General features: G+C 43.8%; 1 protein-coding gene across 17 annotated transcripts in view; it reads right to left on the reverse strand.

The window, feature by feature from the left end:
- TENM2 (teneurin transmembrane protein 2) overlaps positions 1–21,751 on the reverse strand; it is a 2,391,334-nt gene that overhangs the window by 114,239 nt on the left and 2,255,344 nt on the right. For all 17 annotated transcript variants that reach the window (XM_045040340.1, XM_045040320.1, XM_045040321.1 and 14 more), the window contains one exon: positions 806–952. In XM_045040340.1, the coding sequence (XP_044896275.1) occupies positions 806–952 (147 nt within the window). The remainder of the gene's footprint in view (positions 1–805; positions 953–21,751) is intronic.

The raw sequence follows: 21,751 nt of genomic DNA on the forward strand, positions 1-21,751 counted from the left end.
TTTAGGCTTTATCAGCCATGTGGTCTCTAACTATTCAATGCTGCCTTTGAGGGTGATACATAAACTAATAGGCAATAGGCTATCTTCCAATAAAACTTCATAAATGAACACTGAAATTTGAATTCTACACAGTTTTCACATCTCTTGAAATATTGTTCTTTAGATTCCCACCCCACCCCCACAACCTTTTGAAATGTAGAAACCAGTTTTTAGCTATATAATGCCAGGCAATGCATTGGATTCGGTCTGTAGTTTGCCAACCACTGTTTGGAAAGTGGACTTTGGAGTCAGATCTGGGTTTGCGTCCCAATTTTACGATTGGTAGCTCTTATAAAGTTACTTAACTATGGTCTAAGCTTCAGTTTCCTCATTTGTAAAGTAACATCTCAAAGGGCTGTAAGGATGGAGGGATTGCCTGTGATGTCTGAGCACAGCGTGAAGCACATATTGTGATCATCATCATCGATTTGTTTGTAACTTCCAGCCCTGAAGGGTCAGGCAGGAGCAGGGACCCAAAGGCAGAGCCAGGGCCCAGCCACCTTTCTGTGGTGGTGCTACTTGCCAATCCAAAGCCAGCATCAAACCCCAGTGCCTTCAGCCTTGTCTCCAGGAGCCCCCCCCCCCCCAAAACGACGCCCCCCCCCCCCCCCCCCCCCGTTCTTTGCTGCATTTGCTTCAAAGGAAATGTTACAACAACATTTGACAATAGTATAGGGGAGGTCTTTCAGGAAAAAAATGACTCATGACGGAAGTATACACAATGCTCTGCTCTTGAGGGGCTGGGAATTAGAAGACGCTTGCTCACCTCCCTCATTATCCTTGTTATCAGCACAGGAGGTTTCCATGGCAACGTTGCATCCGGGCCCTCTCCAGCCGGTCTGGCAGACACACTGCCAGCTGTTCTGACCCAGCGTGCATCTCCCGTTGCCGTTGCACAAATCAGGGCAGCCATCTGGTTGGAGAAATGGAGAGGATGAGAAGGAGGGACGTGAGGCCATGCTGGGGCTGCAGGGGAGCCATGCAAAGGGGGAGCAAGGCCGCAGGGCAGCCACTGGGCCAGCCTCAGAGTGGGGCCCGTGCCTGCCTTCGAAAGAGTCAGGGAAGCAGGCAATGCATGCAGTTGCAAGACAGTGGGGTCCCAGATGCAGGGGATCCCCAATGACACTGACCTGTGTGAAGGGGTCTGAGGCAACCTTCCCAAAGTGGGGAATATTCCAGAAAACTAAACCAGCTCTGAGCTTAAAAGCCTAGGTAGGCTGTTATTTCTAGCCAGTAGCTCAAAAGTGAGGCTACCTCCAAAAAAATTTTTTTTCCTCCATTTTTTTTAGAAGTACCTTCTGCAGAAAAGAGAAAATTCCCTATCAACCCAGGATGGAGGCAAAGTGCCCTCCATCATTCAGAATCTCAAGGATACACTTATGTATGATTATTACAAGCTTCTTATGACCAAGAACTGGATGGCTCTGCTGGGCCATTTTCATATTTTTGTAATATTTAGTTTTAAGGGGGCACTTTAAAATGTTGGCTGTTTGTCACTCAACCTATTTATATCATGATTTAAAAATACTGCTGAATCTGAAGGCTGTGGAAGGAGTGGGTACTCAGTGTCATGAATGGGGAAAAGAGAGCAATGTGTATGTGCATGGGGAATGAGGTGGTGCTCGAGTAATTCCGATTTTGTGGTAATATTTTCCTTCCTCTTTTCTTTTTCCTGCGGTGGGGAGGAGTACAAAATCAGCAGCCTACCTAATTCCCTAATCGCTCCAGCACCCCAAAACTCTGCACCTACCACTCTTCTGACCTGAGCTTGGGTGCCAGGAGCCCGGGTGGGGGAAGAGGAGGAAGGGTAGCAGGGAGCACTAACAAGGGAGGGGAAAGTCTCCCCCCCCCCCCACCCCCCAGCAGAGCCTCTGTCACCCTTTATAGGATGTGGAGAGCAGCACTGAACTGGTAGGATATCACCACACTCCCAAAACCTACTTGCTGGCAAGCTTTCCTGGATATGTTTTCATTTTTCCTTTAACAGCTTTATTGAGCCATAATTTACATACCATAAAATTCACCTGTTTTAAGTGCACAATGCAGTGACTTCTGGTAAATTTACAGAGTTCTGCAACCTAGGTATGTTCTTCTTACTTCATTTAAATATACCCCAAATGACCACTAATTTAATTGTCCCAAGAATGTAACTTCCCTGAATATCTATCTCTAATTCTATCTCCACCTCTGTCACCATATCTATCTCCAGCTCTTTCTATATCTAGTTTTAAACCACACAAAGTGCAGCGGGCGGGGGCGGGGGGAGGTTGGACTGTTGTGAGGGGATGAAGAGCTTTGCAATGAGGGAGGCAATTGATGTGAAACCATTCTGGCCCAAGTCTTCTGAATCAAAAGCATGCATCTCCCCCTACTTCTCTCTCCAGGGTTCCACAGGCCTTAGAATGACATTTTAGCTCTCTTCTCTTGAGTTTCCCTTGTGAGAATGCCAACAAACCTAATCTGTGCATGTGGCAGTGGTGGGAATTGAAAGGACTCCCCCCCAGGAGGAAAGGTCTGGAGTGTCTGAAAATGAGTTGAAATTTGCTTATTTAAGATATCTTACATTTGAAAATTGTTCCCTCCCATCCTTTCCAGATAGTGTATGGGTTAGGATCTGAGAGAACAGGATAAGGAAAGGAGGAGAAATTCTATGTGGGGGAGTCTCTGTGAGGAAGCTGAGCTGGCATGAGAGGAGAAACAGGAGACTGTTACCAGAGAACCTGTTTCCTTTTGCTGTGTAGCCCAGCACTAAATCCAGGATGCAAACAAAGCATAAGTGTCTGCGTAGCTCAAGAAAGACTTGCTGGTATCCACACTTATTTTTACAGATCCCAGACCCAAATTTCCATTCCTTTCCTTACCAAGGAAGTGACCATGGCCCTGCCTGGAGAACCGCTGACATCCCCTTTGTTCATACTGTGGGTGTGTTCTGGGAGTGGAAGCCATCAGTTTCAGAGAATTACCACAAACATTTCACAGGAGCAAAATGAAACTCAGTAGGAAAAGCCCAAGGGACTTATCAGAGGTTCTCAAGGAAAAGAGTGTATCTCCAACCTCCAGCCACCTCCAGCTTTACAATTTCCACCAGTAGAGTTTTGGTTGAATGGATCACAGGGAATACACTAAATGACAGACCTAGCAACATTTGCTCAGCACGCCATCTATTATATGTGCTTTGTTATTTAGCCACTTTGAGGTCTCATGTTTGACTAAAATCACACCCAAAGTCTCAACAGAAGCCTCATTGTGCAGGAAACCCACGTCGACTACATAAAATGTAAATTTGCAAAGAACACTAGCATATCAGTCAGAGATAGGTACTCAAAATATCTGTGCTCTTAGATTGAAATGAAGCTTTTTCCCCCTTTCTCTTTCTCTTTTGATTTTTTTTCCTCCCCCCAACCAACCGAAGTGAGATAAACAGACCACAGTAGCAGGTTTTCTCCACATCATATGAGGAAGATGAAAACATGAACAGTGGGAAGCTGGCAAATCTCTGAGAAGTTTCGGGGTAGCTGGGAATTAATGGACAGCACTTTGCTTTTAGCTTGAAGAGGAGGAAAGTAGCCTTGGCAGGTGCATGGTGTTGCTAGGCAACCCCAAGCTATCCCCAGCACAAGTTCATTCGGCTGATGGCCTTCTGAGGAGGTGATTCGTTGTGTTTGTAAAGTGCAAAGCCAGCTTCTGCTTAAGGAAAAACAAAATGTAGGAAGTAATTAGTCTGGAGGGCAAATGGGCGTCAGGTGGCAACTTTTCTCTGGAGAGGATTTTACAACTAAAGTTGGAATGGACTTATGGGCTCATGCTTGGGGATCCAAGAGATCTCCCATATGGAGTCTTCTGGATTTCAGGCTAGCACTGCTGACTTCCTTCAGTGTCCACCTCTGAGATCACTGATATAGAATGTGGTAAGGCACATTTTTTCATTCTTTGCACAGCTAGGCAGCTGGCTGTCTGGAGACTCTAGGTTCTATCATGACCCTAGGCTAGTGGGTCTCCACTGAGGCTCGTTAGTTCCTTTTTCTTCTTTTAGGGGACATTTGGCAAGGTCTGGAGACATTTTTGATTATCACAACTTGGGGAGGATGCTACTGACATCTAGTGCATAGAGGTCAGGAGTACCGCTTGACATTCTAAAATGCACAGGACAGTCTGCATAACAATACAGCTTCAAATGTCAATAGTGCCAAGGTTGAGAAACCTTGCCCTGGACCCTCAACTCCATGAAACTGGAGAGTTCCTTGTTTGCTGGCCTCATGTCAGGCACATTGTAGATGCTTGAATGAATGGCCAGTCAGGTTGTGCTGTATCATTTCAGCCTGCCTTATCAATAAACTCTTCTGAGAGTCATGAGAATATGGGAACCCCCTTCTCAAAGATTAAAAGAGAACTTTCAAGGCCATCAGTGATATCTTGGGCTGGTTCTATCAGAATTCCAATGCCTTTGGCAGGGTGGAAATGATATAGTTTCTAAGACTTCTACATACAGAATTTCAACCACTAAAACAACAACAACAACAACAGCAACAACAACAACAACAATCCATCAACACAGTTACCAGGTAGGTAGGCTTTTCGCCTTGACAAAAATTAGACCTAATGCAGAAATTTGGGATTAAAAAAAACAACAACCCAAAAACTCATACTTATACTCCGATGACTCCCAAATCTTTACCTCCAGTCCTCTGAGGTCTATACATGGACTCCAACTCAGATCTCAACATCTCCATCTGTTCACTCACAAGTACCTCAAACTCAAGAGAATTTGGCCTCTTTACCCCCTACCCCCAAACTCTGATCCATTGATCAATGAATGGCACCTCCATGTACCCCAATGCCACAACCTTAGAGTCATTCTTAATACCCTCCACAGTCCTCCACCACCTCTGTCATCTCTTATACCTTGTCAACAACCAAGTCCTGCCTGATTTTTATCTTAACAATAAGAAGTCCTACTTGTCCTTACTCCTAAATATCTCTGGAATCTGCATTTTGTTCCCACTCCCACTGCCTTGCATTAATCCAAGCCTCCTCATCTTTGCTCTGGACTCTTGTGAAAGCCTCCTAACTGGTCTCCCTGCTTCCAGTCTTGCACCACCATCCACTTCTCTATGTTCAGGAAACTACACAAAACACATCCACAGCTTTCCATTGACCCCAAGGTAGAGGCTGAAGTCTTTCACCTGGCTTACAGACCTTATGTGAACTGGTTCTCTTGTCAGCCCATCTCTGTATCACTTTAGGCTTTGGTCAGATCAAAACCATTCAGTCTTTCTTCATCTGCCTAACTTCAACCATTCTTCAGATCCCCACCCAGAAGTCATCTCTAAGAAGACATTCCAAAGCTCCCAGTTCCAGGTTAGCTACACCTGTGATAGTGCTTTTATCCTGCCCTATCCTATCCTACCCTACCCTACCCTTGCTTACCCTGCCCTACCCTATCCTGCTCTGCCCTAGCCTAGCCTAGCCTACCCTATCCTACCCCACCTTACTTTATCCTATCCTACCCTATCCTATCCTACCATATCCACCACACTGTATCAGAACTGTCTAGCATCTCCTTGATACTTGCTATCCATGTAGCAGCCACTCCTTAAGACATTTTACTGTCACTTGCTAGAAAATTATTGCAATAAATGTGTACATAGCCAACTATAATTTGAATGGTGCCTCTAGACTTATGCAGTGTACAACTGAACAGCTTCCCTGGGCACTCCTGTTATGAAGTAAATCTGTCAGGGAAGGTGTCATGTCTATCCTGTTTACTCTTGGATTGCTAATAATAAATAGGGAAATGAATGAATGACTTTTAACTGAACTCAGAATCTCCAATATCTTTGGCAGAGTGGAAATGGAATTGTTTCCAAGACTTTACTACACATGGAATTCCAAACACTAAAAAAACCCCCCAAAACCAAACAACAACAACAACAACAACAAAAACCTCCAATGACACAGTTACCAGGTAGGCAGGCTTTTTGTCTTAACAAATATTAGACATGAGGAAAATAATGTCTAAAGTACAGTAAAAAGGGGAGCATAAATGCACTTGAAGAAAGCTGTAATTACCATAAAAGGCTTTTCTAAAAAAGCATCAAGGAATGTTCTGCCATGTGCAGCAATTTAGAGGTAGAAATAAGTGGCTAATAGTATATAAGGGTTGTAAGGGGTATGTAGTGTATAAGGGGTATAGAAAGAGAAGAAGGATCTTAACATTCAGCATCAAGCACACCTTAGAAAAGCACACCCTACCCAGATAGAAATGAAGGTGAAAACACAAAACAGGCTGTGTATAAATGAGGACAGATGACAGGAAAGCTTGAAAAGTGATGGATCCCTGCTTGGCTCAAGAGACCATTAGGAGAGCTACTGCATCCTGGAATAAACCCTGGTGGAAAGTCTTCTGAATCAAGGGGAAAACCTTAACCTGGTTGGGGTCAGAAAATTCTGGGATTAAAACCTAGATTCGCCTCTTGCTGTCTGTGTGACCTTGAGCTGGTGTTTCACCTCTTACTCCTGTTGGTAAAACTCTGTATCTTACAAATTAATCTTATTTACTGTCCTTCCCAATATAACCTGCATGAAGGCTGGGACTTTGGTCTCTTTTGTTCACTGAGATATCTTCAGTGTCTAGAAAAAACAGTTGGCATATAACAGGCATTTATTAAATGTTTGTTGAATAAATAACTCAACAAAGGTGATGATGATACTTTGTACAGATGCCAGAGGGGTGAAATGAAATTATACAGGTAGAGGTTTTAGCATAGAGCTTGGTATATTGTGAATGTTCAATAGATAGTAGCTCTTGTAGTTCGTGTTGATATGGCTGCTCTTGCAAACATTACAGTTAGTGCTGGGCTTTTCTCTGGGGCAAAGTTATAAGCGCAGGCTATTTCTCTTTGCCTTACCTCCAGGTCAGGATAAAAAACACAAGCCTATCCTGTTTCAGGTTAAAAAAAACAAACAAACTCCAGTATTCTCAGTATATGACTGCATCCAAGAACCCAGCAATGCCAAGTTGGTCTGGGTAACTGAGAGGAAAACCCACTGAAGCTAAGGGCAATTCTGAGGGGCAGGAGAGTTGAAGGTAGAATAAATGGTGGCTTTTTCTCTTGGACAGGATTGTACTTTGGCATGTTAACTTAATTAGGGAACCCTTCTCTTTCAATTGTTTTAGATATCACTGTTTTCTGAGAGCTGGGCATTGTTGGAATTGAGAAGCGGATACACACTGGAAATATGTAATAGAGTCTTCCATTGCATTCCAGAACTCTTTGGAATTGAAAATAGCTGAGGTGTTGGGGACCGTGTATCACCAGGGGTTCAGCAGCCATTTATACTAAACAGCAGTGGCAGACACTCAGAAAATTAATTTGGTGCTTCAAGACACTCTGGGGAAAGCTCAAACTAATTTTAGAAGACTGGCTGCCAAAGAAGCATTCTGGTACCCAGAAAATGGAAGTGCTTGTCCCTCTTGCTCACCTGTGTGAGGAGGAGGGAGCTATGTAGGGACTCTGTTTCTAGGTACAAATTGGCATGGAAACTCAGCCATGAACCTGTACTTGAATGGCTGCTTCTGCTTTGTTAGGGAAGACATGGCAAATCCAGAGACAGATGTTTTTCTCTGTTTCAGCAGCCTCTGTATGTCTTAAAGGGTTTGTGTAGGAGAGCATATGGGGGATGCTGGGTAGGGATGGCTGGGAAGGCTAGTGATCCTTTCCATGGTCCACTGCTCATCTTCTGCTCATAAGGCAGAAATCATACCCCTCAGCCTTAGGAGCAACAGAAGTAGCAGAGCCTCTGTGCAAGGGGACATAAATTTGGATCCAGCTGTCTATGTTGCACGTTTCCTGGATGCACCTGGATTCTCACTGATCAGCATCATTTCTGTCTGCCCAGGAAAAGGAAGGCAGCAGGCTTAGCCTTGGCCTCAGAGAAAATGGTGAACTTAAAAACAAATTCCTTCCACATTGGAGAGAAAAGGGGAAAGGAAGATACATCTTTTTTTTTTTTTTTTTTTTTTACCTGTTTTGATGCTTTAAGCTCCTATTATTACTTTGTTTTTCTGAACCAGTAGAAGATAATGGGGGGTGGGGGGAGGAAACAGTGTTTAGGCAACAGTAGCTGGAAATAGCTCTTCTTGGGAGGGGGGAAGCTCCTGTCAATTACTTAGTGAATTCAAGACTGAATCATTGTCACCCAGTAGAACCAGGGTTTCACACAAGACTATGCTTCCCTTGGGGGAGCTTGCCTTCTTCCTCTGGAACATCCTTTTTATTCCACTTCACCTAACACAGGAGGATGTCGTGGGCTAGTGCTGGGAAAACATTACCATGTTGCTAAGGCAAAAACAACTGATACCATGTTGAAATCTGCTGAAAATGCACCAGGGGTTTCTCCAATTGATTAGATAGGAACAGTGCTTCTCAAAGCGTGGTCCTGGGACCAGCAGCATCAATGTCACCTGGGAACTCATTAGAAATGCACATTCTTGGGCTCCATCCCAGGCCTACTGAATCAGAACCTCGGGGGTGGGGCCTGGAAATCTGCATTTTAACCAGCCCTGGGGAGGGAGGGATTCAGATGTCTGCTCTGTGTGAGAACCACTGCTTTAGGGTTAAGTCCTGAACCTCTAAAAGGGCCTTGAAGGCCCTGCATTTATCTGGCCCTGTCCATTTCTCCCTCTCAGGTCACATCACATCAGGCTCTGCTCCCTGAGCTTCAGCCACACTGCCTGGCTGGGTTCTAGAACACAGCCTGCATCCTCCTCTTGGACTTCTGCAGCTCCCTGTCCCTAAACAACACTCCCTGCACTCTGGTTAGAGCCATTCATCCTGGGCTTAGCCAGTGCTCCTTCAGAAGGCTTTTTGACTTCCAGCCTGGGGGTCCTCCCTACTAGGTGATGTCATGGCACCACCCACTCCCCCTCCTATAGCACTCCTGCTTTGTCTCACTTCCAATTCATCCTTTGTTTCAAGCAGTGGGTCTCAACCTGGTGTGCATTAGAATTGGCTGAGAGTTCTGAAAAATCTAGATGCTAGACTGCACCCCAATTAAATCAAAATCTCTGAGGATAAGACTCCAGCATCAGTATTTTTATTTTTTTGAGCTCCCCAAGTGATTCCTGTGTGCGGCTGAGAGTGAGAACCAGCAGTTTAATGCCCATCATCCTGGGAGCCTCTAAGCCTCCTGAGTGCAAAGACTCCGACTCTGTTGTGTATGGCTGTTTTCCCAGCACACACCCCAGTGCCTAGCATTACAGGTATTTGTTGAATGAATGCATAAATAGACCGTATGTGTGGTGTTTCTGCTGTTTCACTGTGCCCTTGATTCAGCAGCCAGGTAAAAGTAAAAGCTCCCCGCAGTCTACATCCCAAGCCCCCGGCTGGATGGCACTTCTCCAAGCAAAAGAAACAGCTGGTTGCAGCACAGGGTCCAAAACCAAGCTGATGACAGTGACTGTCAATAAGTGCGGGAGTAGGTCCGTGCCTTTCAACTTGGAAGAAGCTGACGCCTCCTGACTGAAAGAGACAGAATAGAGCACCCAGCGAGGTAGAAGAGAGCACGTTGGTAGATTAAGAGGGTGACACAAAGGCATGGATGACAATAATAAGAAAGTCCAATGGTTTAATTTGGTTCTTGGAGAATAATCAAGTTGTCGTACCTTATGTTGCTTATTCCCACAGCTGTCCGGCAAATAATGAATGTGGTACCTACCCGGTATGGAAATAGGGACAAAGACGCGACTTTGATTTCTTATTTGTTATTTTTAACCATCCAATTTCTATACCCACTGAGCATCCTTATAGCCACAGGAGGGTCATAAAAATACAAATAACATCTAGGAGGCCTGTGGGCACGGACTCGTTACTTACTGCAGGGCTGACGGCTCTCTTTTAACTAGTGTAAAAGGAGGCCAATGATAAATTGCTGTGTATTTGGTGGTTGTTGCTGTTTGTAGCACAACTTTAGGAAATGTAAGGAAATCACTGAATGCTTGTTTCTTATAGATGGTAAAAGAGCTAGGTTTGGAATCTATCTCAAGACTATGGGTTTTAAATTCTGGATTTTAACATGCTTTTAATATAATAACAATAACAATAGCAGACCCCCAATGGAGACATTTCTGTGTGCCTGGCCCTCTTTTACGTGCCTGGCAAGCATTAGCTCATTTCATTGTCACACCTTATAGTGTAGGTACTATTATTATCCCTGTTTCACAAGTGAGGAAACAGAGGCACAGAGAAGTGAATTAACTTGGCCAAATTTGCAGAGTTGGTTAGTGGTGGAGCCAGGATTTGGCAGCAGGCAGACAGACTCTGTAGCCTCTGTTCTCAACCAGAGTCACTCATGGTCCTTGTTTACCCGAAACTGTTTTAGCACTAAAAGTCCCTAATCCCAGGAAACTTCTTAGTCCCGGGAAACTTGGACAACTGGTCATCATCAAGGACAGGGACTGAGCACTGGGATCTTTTCATTGGAGACGATAGAGGTGGAAGGTAGGGCTGGAGGTGAAGGCCTCCAAGGGCAAGAGGGAAGGTGCCTAAAACATACTGGTGTCTCCTCAGGCCAAAGTCCCAGGTCAGCTCAGTAGTCACAGGGCAGAACTTGGTGTGTGAAAGAAATGGGCTCTGGATCCGGCGTGCCTGGGTTCAAATCCTGGCTCCACCCCTTGGCTGCATGATCTTGGGCAAAAATGATAAATTCTTTATTCCTTACTTTCTTCATCTGTAAAACCAGGACAATAAAAGTACCTTTTCCAGAGGGTTGGTTGGCCTTTAAAAGAGAAAATACATATCACATGCTTAGTTAGCATGATGGATAAATATATGTAAATGTGTCTAGTAAAATGCAAGATGTGTAAATTTTAAGTAAATGCACATAGTAAATGTTTCAAAACTGATATTATTGTTGTTGTTTAAAGTAACCTCAAATGCTAGCAGAAATGTTTATGTGGCTCAGGGAATTCTTCGATTTTTCGCTTGGCAATGAGGAAGGACTGTACACTATGGTTCAAAACGGGATTGGTACAGTCAGTATAGCAAAGGCCCCAGGAAGATGCCCTCCAAAGACTGAAATGGAAGTGAGAAAAATGAGGTAATTTCCCGAGAGTTCCATGAGTAAGATCATCACATAATGGATGTGACATGTTATCCAAAGAAGCCCCCCCTAAAATGTAAGAGGCATGTGAGGTGAAACTGAAGTCACAGGGAGTGGACATCTCAACCAGGCTCAGAAAAGTATGTTAACAGAGAGGTGTGGTCTGCCTGGGGTGTGGAAAGGGGGCCACTGAGGGACATGGGGCAGAAGAGTGACTTGATCTGACTTGAGTGTCTAAAGGATTCCTTCGTGCTAGGAGAACAGACCAAGGATGCGGCAAGGATAGAGTTGGAGAGGATGTCCAGGAGGAGGCCATATGGATAATTTCTGTAAGTCATACTGGTGGCTTGGTGGGGCATGGGGGTGCCCTGCTACTGTGACCCAACATGGCAGGACTAATTCTATATGTTTTTAGGGTTCCCTACACATCCCTCCAATAGAAAGACTTGTGGTACAGATGCGGAGCAGAGGACAAAATACACTGTCCAGAAAATAGCACTCTGGGTGATACAATTAAATTAAGAGTACAGATTAAACTCTTGAGGTGGGAATCAGCAAATAAACAAGGTTGAAGAGGCTGGATTTTGTGGTGATTCTGCCCTTGTCTCCATGTTGCTTTTCCATATTAAAGGCAACATGCAGAAGTGGAGGGAGAGGGTAGCATGGGTGGAGGAGAGCAGAGAACTACAAAGTCACCCAGGCTCTCTCTCCAGGTTCAGGGCTGCCAGTGTTACACAGAACAGCTCCAGCAAATGACCTCCCTGACTTTCTTGATGTAATGACTTCAGACCAAGAGGCTGCATTTAGTCTGCCAGCTTCATCTAGTTCTTGGCAATAGAGCTTCCTTGGGCCAACCCCAAACACCCTCCCAGGTTATTTCAGCTGGACTTTTAATCCCTTTGCACTCTGTTTATCCCCATAGATCAGCTTGACACGTCTGAATTGCGGCATTCAAACACACTTAAAAAGCTCTATGTATCTGTCTATCCTTCCATCCATCTATCCATCATCTATGTATCAATTATCCACCTCTGTATATAAATATATACATATATTTATATTTATTAATCTGTCAAGACTTCCTTAAAAACTAGTCCCTCCAAATTACCTGAAGACTTGTTTTTAAAACACTGTGTATCAAATGATCTCATACAGTAGCTGTATTTTATCTTGTTTTTTGTTACCATCTACCTGTACAGAAACACCCAAAACATTTCAATCTCTCCTTTGCTTCTTCACTTTCTTTTCTTTCTTCTGGCTGAAATGGCATCTCCCAGCCCCACCCTTGTTGATTAATCCAGCACCTTCTATCATTTCACTCCTTCCCATCCTTGTGACCCAAGTAACCCTGAGTCATGAACTTTTCCTGTTCTTTGAATCTCTGTTTGCATGTATTTTTCTAGTCCTTTTCTTAACACAGTTTTTAGGTGACCAATAACCTGGGGGGGGGGTCTTTGGTTGTTATATGTTCTTTATAAATTTTGCGATAAGTCTCAATCAGGAGGTACATTTATGTGTGGCACGTATAAAAAATAAGGAGCTTTTTGTTTTCTGAAAAAATATAGAACGGGAGTCAGAATTTTAAAAATCTGGCCTATGCTATTGTTAGATGCTATTCTTCCATTTTGCATAATGAATGTACCCTTAGGAAGGTGAGAGTTTCCTCTTCGAAAATCCTCTCATTTACAGAGAAACAAAAATCCCTCCTTTCAAATATATTTCAGACATGCAAAACAGCAGCATGTTTCTGTAAAGTCACATTTTAGCTAAATGGATAATTGAATGGTGAATGGGACCTGCTCCTCAGCTGCTAACCTGCAGCATTTCTATACACACACACACACACACACACACACACACACACGCACTCCCAAATTGCAGCACAGCAATCCCCAGGAGGCAGAAAGCATGACTGATTTTTCCAATAAAGCTGAAAAATCGATAATCCTTGTAGATGGAAAGCTCACATCTCTAACCACCTCAGAATTTCATCTCCCTCTGCTATCCCTCCCCAACAAGCTTCTGTCTCTGCCCTGGCACATGTCACCGATTCCATACCGCCAGGATTTAGCCTGAGTTCTATTCCAGTTCTACTGAACGTACCTCTTAGAGAGGCCCTGCAATGCGTCTTGATTTAGAGATGCTTGGGTTTTATGTGGCTCTGGGAAATGTTGTTTAGCTTTTCCGGAGCTCCAATAAGTTCTGATGTATGGCCGTGCATGCCTGCATGATTAATGGCACATGCAAGGACTTGGAGCCTTCAGAGGTCACCCTGTGTGTACTGAATAATACAGCGCAGATCCAAAAATACCCTTGGATGAGAATCCTGGCTCCTCACAAATGCAATGGCATTGCTTGCTTTAGTTGACATTGCCTGAGACTTGGTGCCTCTCACTGACTGTGCTTCTAAGAAAAGTCACTTCCCCCCAACAGACATTTTTAAGATAAAAGGGGAATAATTTTGGTTTCTTGGCTATTTCTCTATCAAGTATCAGAGGTACCAGGATAAGTAAGAAGGCTAGGAAAACTAGAAGGCTGATATACTAGACTCTGACAGGACTTCTAAGCTCATGGTAGCTAGGCCATGGTGGGAAGAAAATTAAGCATCTGTGCAAAATATGCTATGGTGTGCAATGCTGTGGTTGAGAATTTAAATGCACCAAAGTCAAGAGATTCGAAATGATGGTTCCCACAGCAACTATAACTCAGTTCTCTGGTGAATATAAAATTAACTTTATTGCAAAACATGCTGTTCAATTTACGCCTTAATATAGTCATGGCAGAGTTACAGTTGCTGTGAGAACGCTAACTCTGAATTGTTTTGAATAATTAATTTAATGAAAAGTTGGTGGAAATGTGAACTCTGATAGAAAGTCAACTTAAATTTAGGGAAGTTGGCCAATCATGCCTATGCTGAGGAGTGATGATTCATTTTGGGAATCTGAAATAACTTAGTACACTCTTTGGCCTGGGGGGCACTGATAAAGCAGAGAGCCCCAAAATACACTAACAGGGGGATTGTCCTCCATCACTGAAGAAACACTCCTGCAGGTGGAGACTTTACCAACAGATGAGGGTACCTTCCTGGCGCCCATACGCTCTGATTTTGCTGCTGGCCTCCCAAGTAACCCTCTTGGCACGATTACCTAGGGTCAAAGCAGGTGATCCAAAGAGTGCATTGTTACACCTGGGCTCTGTCAAGTAAATAGAGGATTAGAGCTCACTTCCCCTTGTCACTGATGGTTAGGACTTATGTCAATTGCTTTCCCTCTCTGAGCCAGTTTTCTCACCTGGATGATGATGAGGACAATTTCCACCTCACAAAACTGATATGAAGATTCGATGTGAGAAGGTGTGCTAAGAATTTAGCACTGGGGCTGGCAAGTTTTATGGCCAGTACTCAATAACTGTTAGCTGTTATTATCTGAAAAGGGAATTCAGTAGATCAGTAAATTCCAAACATATGCAAAACCAATTCTTTGGCCTGTCTTGTTATTTCCTTCCAAACTGATTTAATAGAAACCTGAACCAGCAGGCAGGGGGGTGATAAAGGCAGAAACATGAGTTGGCAGAAAGTTTTGTAAGCAGGAGTTTGTATTCGGTAAAGATACTTGAGACCACTTCTTCTGAAGTTCTGGAAACAAACCAATCTATCATCCCTTCTACCAGATGACTATTTCTCCTTTTTTCCACCACATCATCTCCTTCTCCACGAACCATTTTAGATCTTTTCCTCCTAATTCCTCTCCTCATCATGAAATTTTAATGTCATAGATACATTCTATATCTGCTTATTTATTGCAAATATATTTGTGTTTTATACATGAAAAGGGTAAGAGTTTTGCAGTCTCCCAAAGAACCACTTTTTATTCTGTTTGGGCTGACACTGCCCTCATTTTGAACATATGTGCTAGATTACAGGCCAACACATCCCTTGTTCAAGTCCTCATGCTCCGAAACTCAGGAGAAACCCTTCATTTATTTGGTCATTTCCTTTGCTATTCCTTCTTCAAATCTAGCTTTGACTTCTAGCAAATGGGCTATTTAACTCACGGTGGCTTCTCACTATATCCTTCCCAACTATTCTCCTTTTTCTCTTTCTCTTAAATGATTCCGGAAGGTCACGCCCAGAGAATCTCAAGCCAGCTAGCACTCCTTGAGCACCTGAGGTATTCCTGTTCCAAGGCAGGGGGTAATTTAGGTTCTTTCTGGATATGATGTTTTGCTGCTGAGTGCCAGGGTTGGCCAAACCAAAGGAATTGTCCCTGCCAGAGATCATCTTTCTTGGGAGGCACTGTCAGGGTTTTAATAGAAAGGGGCAAAGCCACAGCCTGGGAGGAAAAACAAATGAAAAGGAAACCCCCCAGCAATGTGCATTTCTAGCTTCTGAATCCATTCCCAGCTTGGCTTTAACTACTTTATGTATCCGTCTCATGCTGTTTTCAGGGCCTCTACCTCCTTCCCCTCAAAGTCTTGGCTTGCGGCTTTTTACCTCACTGTGATTGGTATCAGTAACATTTTAATGTCTCCTATAAGACATGATTTTATAACACTGCAATCGTTTGCGTTTACTGCTCAGAAAATATTTTAAAGCTGCATTACTTAGCGTAAACCCATCTCACCGGTGATGGAAGCAGTAACTTAAATGTCAAGGTAGAGCTGTCCTAGTATGTGGAGATCAGTCAGATGCAACTTTAAAGTGACTTGTTGGTCTGGCCAGGTACGTAGCTAAACCTGGAACTTCTTTACCTTGGCTTCTCAAATTTGAGCATGGCTGTGAGTGGAAACTTCAGTGGCTGAATTCCCTGCTGACCTGGTGGGGGGGGGGGCGGGGGGTGCTCGTTTGTGCTTCCCTGAGTTTCACTGTTTGCCTTTAGGAGTCAGTTTAACACAAAGTCCAGTTCAGCCAGGTGGGCTTGAATTTGCTGGCAGACCTACCATGGGGATCACCTGTGCTGGCATTCTGTACACTGTACAACAGGCTTTATTGGATTTGGCAGCATTGAGAAGACCGAGTGCTTCCCTATTTTGAACTTGTAGAGTATCACCCTGGGGCTATTATGACAGAGATGTCCCCAACAGGATGCCCCTTTAACTTCCAAGAATGAATGTGTGTGTATGTGAAAACTACACATGATGGTTTGTTTGAGTGATTCTTTGAGAGGCACGATGAAGGAATATAAGGAGAAGCCTTGGCTTCCATTCTGAATAGTCAAATGAAAAGCACAAGGTGATTCCTCCCAAGGCAACAAAAAAGCTATCTTTTTATATAGTCAGGTATAAAGAAATACTTAAGTATATAAAGAGATGGCTTTTTAAATCTACATACTTAAAAAAAAATTCAGTATTGATTTTGATCTATTGGGATGAGCCACAACAGACTGGCTGATTCTGGATGTTCAATCAGTTGCACTTCCGACTGGATTGAGGAGGGATTTCTAGGGGTTTCCCGTGAGATCTTTAAAGTTCTCACTCCCAGAAAAGGCAGTGTCACTGGACTCTAGCGAAGAGTGTCCTGATTTGCGGGATCAGATGCGAAGCTGACGGGTATGACAGCCTTTGTAGCTCCAGTGTCAATAAGTCTAGTTAGCTCTTCAGCACATGCATTTACAATGGCCAGGTGTTTCGCTGGGTTTGCATCTGCCTCTGAAGGATGTTTATGGCATGCTCGCATGCAGAGAATGTGAATGATTATAGTGGAACATCATGCTGGGAACTGTTCCCAGGAATCAGTAGCCTGATCTGAGACAATTTGGAAGGAAGAGCAAGGCAATCTAGAAAACGGAGGATACTTGTGCTCTGCTGTCCTGGGAAAAAGATCAACAGGTTTACACTGCTGTACTGGAGTCTTCTCTCTGGGTCATGCCTGAAAAGCCCAAGTAATTCCCCTGAGTAGAGCAGGACACAGAGCATATATGCCCATAAAGCAGAGGAGAAGGGGGAGGACAGGGGAATGGTGTAGCAGAGCCCTTGAACCCAGTCTAGAGGGGAAAATGTTGCAGAGTTCCAATCACTCCTGGTCAATAGGAATTTCTTGGGTGTTCCACTCATGGCAACTCAAAGAAGATCTTTGTTTCTGGCCCTCCCTGCACTGCTCTGGTTTCTGTCCCCGTTTTCCATGACCACTACTGCTAATTCACTGTGGCCAAGGAGAAGGCACAAGTGTCAGTTCTGTACGGGAAAACCTTCTCCTTCACAGTTGTAATTCTATCTGCTTAAGGAAGAGAAGGGAGACAGGGAGGGGCTCTGGACAGCATGAATTATTGGGCACTGTTACTAAAATACAGATATCCAGATTCCTGCAGATACCTATTTGGAGTTTCTAGGTTGTGAGCATTTGCCAGAGTAGCATTTCAGAGCATGGCATCACACCAATGACCAATGCAGAGATGTGTTGTAATGGGTGCAGATGAACCATGCTAGGCCTGCCGAGAAGTCAGATGGGCACACACACATGCATGCACACACAGACGTGTACACACTCACACGCACGACAGGAATTAGTCACTGGCTCAGTTTGCTCATATATATTGTTGAGATCTGGGGCTTAGCTGTCAACTGGAGCAGATGGAAGGAAGATAAGCCAAAAAGGGCAGCAGAGGAGGCAGTAATGGGAAACCTTGTCTGTGCTTCTTGAATGCTGTAATTTGCCAATAGTGTAGACCATGGATTTAAACCAATGAGTCAACCTAGCTGCCTGTGTAAAATACTTTCTAATGCTGCTCACTTCATGTTTGGGGGCAATAGCTACCTGCTTGCCTCACGGGCTTATTGTGAGGTTGACTGAGGCAACACAAAGTCTTTTGAGCTCCTTGGAGAAAATTCACTTTGTAAGTGCAAAGTATCACCATTATACCCTGGCAGTGAGACTCCCACCAGCAAAAACCAGTTACCAGGAGAGTAGGGACATCAAAGAAAAGAAGCCAAAGCTGTCATTGCTTTGACATTGCTCATTCCAGGCAAATGATGTTCCCTAACTTGGTACTAATCTTGTACTGGAGCTTAGCGTCAGTGGCCACAGATGGGTGATCCATTTGGCCCCCAGCCCTGTCTGAATGGCTTGTATAGCATTTCAACAAATTTTGAATTGCTTGCTAACATTTGAAAATGGGGAGAATATGCACAACAATCCCGATATCTGGCTTCTATTGAAAAATCAGAAAATTTGGTAAAACTAGGTTTGCATTTCTATATGGCAACATTCAGTGGGAGGTGGGTCATGTCTGGCCTCCACAGAAGGGGCATTCACTCTCCAGTTTATTACCGTTCCCTGATGTCTTACACTCTTTTCAGTGCATTCATATACTTTTTCTTTTCTTTCTCTTTCTTCTTTCTTTCTTTCTTTCTTTCTTTCTTTCTTTCTTTCTTTCTTTCTTTCTTTTTTTTTTTTTTTTACAGAAAGGCAGACTGCCACAAGCAGTGCCTCATTTGGATGTGTCTGGAGTCTTGGAAGCTTGACCACTCTATGTTCTCCTACAAATGGACCCTGAGAGCTTGTTTGGAGGTTCCAGTAGTGGGTATGGCTACTCTTATATTCTTGACCCAGGAATCATCCTCTTCTATGGGGGAAGGTCGTTCTCTCTGACCAAGCACACAACTTTGGGAGGGATGCACATGGAGCAGTGAAGAGGAAGGGGACACCCGCCTAGCCAGCCAGATCAGCCGAATCAACCCTGGCAATCAACGGGGTGACAGATGTCTCAGCCGGATCGCCCCCACATCTACGTACATTGTTCTTGCCTCATCCACATAGGGGTGACTGAGTTTACAACTCTTTCTATGGGCTCTTCCCTCCCTTCCCTTCCCATAGGTGATGAAGATACTGAATTCATAGTGCCCTCATCATGCCAACTCCCCTAACAAAGGAAAGGCCTGTCCACCCACCTCCTGCCAGGGGAGAAGGAAAGAGAATTTGGTTTATCCCACTTCTTCCCTTGCCAGTAATTCCACCCTAAAACCTCAAGGTTTTCATACTTAGAGATGTCCAAGAAATAATCCAACTAAATTAGATTATAAGCATTGAAAGGTTTCCATAATAAATAAAAATATAGATATAGCTAAGAGAAGATGAGATTTAATTAATGAGTGTTATTTAACAGAACAAGTTGTGCCATATACGGAGGATTAAAAGATAAAAAAGGATAGGAGGGAAAATCAAATTTTAATGAGTTGCCATCTTCATTTGATTTAACTAAATTTCTTCCGCTGTTGAAAATATTAACACTTATGAGGGAGTCATTTGTGTGTATCCACGCAGTTTGATACCTGGCTGCTTTCTTTTATGTAGTTACATTGTGCTACAAATGAATTTAAACTACCTTTGGAAGTTTAAGGTTTCCATCCTTACACTGATCTCCTTGGGAAGCTGTTAGCAGGAAACAGCATTGAAAAAGAAACCAAAACCAACTGGCAGAAACACCAGAAAGGGTGCCCTGCATTAGAAAACAGCAAAGTCTCATGTGGGCAAAAAGACAGCTAAGATCTGAAGCTCCTTGGACTGTTACCAGCCTCTGTGCCAATCACTTCTTTCTTAGCCCTGTAGCCCAGGGCCTCACCCAGGGGAAGTTTATGTTGCACCCAGCACTCATTAGGTGCTCACTAGATGTTTCATGAATGAATGAATGAATGAATGAATGAAGTTGTCATTGCTCAGCTGGAACCAGATGGAGGAGGTGTGGACCTCAGACATGGCATAGGATGATACACATGTGGCTCTCTTCTTTATGTTTTTAATAGTCATGTTCCTGCAACCAGCAGTCAGATCCTCACTGGGCTGTTTCTCTCTCCCTGCTTTGCTCTTGCTCCCTGTGTTCTCCTTCTTACAGTCATGGAATCCACATGTCCCAGTGAGATTCTCTTGTAGGAGTGGAACAGGAGGTGGGCCCAGACATCTGGGTTAACACAGGACATTTAGCACTCTGACCTCTCTTTTTGGAGTTCTGGGCCCTATGGGTGGCTGTGTGCCAGCCCTACTGCTTTTCATAAATGTCCACTCCGCAAAGAAATTCCGGTAAGGGCATGAACATGTAGTGCTGATGATTTTTAAACTAACATTTATGGAGCATCAAGCACTGTGTTAAATGCTTCACTGATGAGTGAAGTGCTCCCCAAAGTAGGACACAGGTATCACTATTCCCAGTTTCCAGATGGGAAAAATGCAGGTACTGAAGATAGAGAACTTGCCAAAGATCACACAACTTGCAGTGGATGGGGGCTGAATTGAGGTCTGTTTGATCTAAAGCTCATGCTTTAGTTGATTCTAAAGCTCATGCATTTAACTCCTTTGCTACATAATCCCTATCACCAGCCCCACCCTGCGTATACATTCTAACTACAATTGTAAAGCACTGACAGTGAGTGTTAATAGTTAGCAAGGAGGGAAGATGTTACATTCTACAAACATAACTTGCTGGAGATATTGGGAGTTTGGAGTGGGTGTTGATGTGTATTATGTTTCAAGCTGTTTAATTCTGGGTAAACTAGTTTCTGTCTAGGCTAGGCTTCTGGATGATATGATAACATTTCCTGCATCAGACCCCCAGAGAACAGGTCTGTAAGTGAATGCATATAGATCTTTCTTGGTCCCATTAAATGGAAATAAAAAGTTAAATTAGTTCATATTCAGAGTCTGGTGAGAAGCCGATAGCAACATGCTTAAGGGACCCAACTCAACTTGCCTGCATTCCCTGGATTAATAGGAAAAAGCTCATTTCTCTTACCACCTCTAATATCTTCTTCAATCTCTCTCCCTATTCATGGGAATTGCTATCATCAGTGACATTTGGGCTTCCAGGGCTCACATACACCTAATGTAGAGAAACAATCTCACTGCCTATTGCCAGGATGCTCTCTGCAAAGCAGAAGCCACTGCCTTGAGTTTCGTGTCATTAGAGAGAGCACATTTCAGTGCAGTAACCTGACCGGTGATTGACAGCTTGCTAACTTGTTGGAATGAAATCGGGTACAAACGTTTCCTCTGTGCTTCTGAGGTGGTTATTTTATAATCTCCGGGAGCCCCCACCCCCTGGCATTGTTTCTAGACAACTAGACAGGGCTGTCTGGCAATCCCTCTTGAAGTTCAAGCATAATTTTAAAAATAAAGAAATGCAATTCACACTTATCAGAGCCTATCTCTCTGCTTACAGCTCTAGACAGATGACCCTTCTGAGCCAAGTTCTAACCAACTTCACTGCTAATTTGACCAGGTGCTGCTGCAGCTAAATTTGGAAACTGTGGGACAGGATTCTCAGCAATTTAAATCCCTATAGACAGCAATTTTGTGGGACTTTTTGTCTCTAGAACATCGGTTAACCCCTCCTTTCTCTGGGGTCTCGTGGGATGTGGTTTTTGTAATGTATAGTTTGTGCTTGTGTGGTGTTGGGGGTCACACACAATTAGAGTGAGCTGCCCTAAAGAGCCATGCCAGAAACTGCTGGAAACCTGAAGTCTAAGGGACATGGAAGCAGTTGTGTCTCCATTCCTTTTGCAAAATAATTCATATGAGAATGGGAGATCACAGGGGCTCTTTGACTTGTCGTTGAGCTGGCTGAAAATGGAAGCAACCCTGAACCTAAATGAGAAGGAACAAGGAGGTTTTCTCAATGGGCTGGTT

The sequence above is a fragment of the Felis catus genome, chromosome A1 (genome assembly GCF_018350175.1).
Source record: "Felis catus isolate Fca126 chromosome A1, F.catus_Fca126_mat1.0, whole genome shotgun sequence".
Classification (NCBI taxonomy): domain Eukaryota; kingdom Metazoa; phylum Chordata; class Mammalia; order Carnivora; family Felidae; genus Felis; species Felis catus.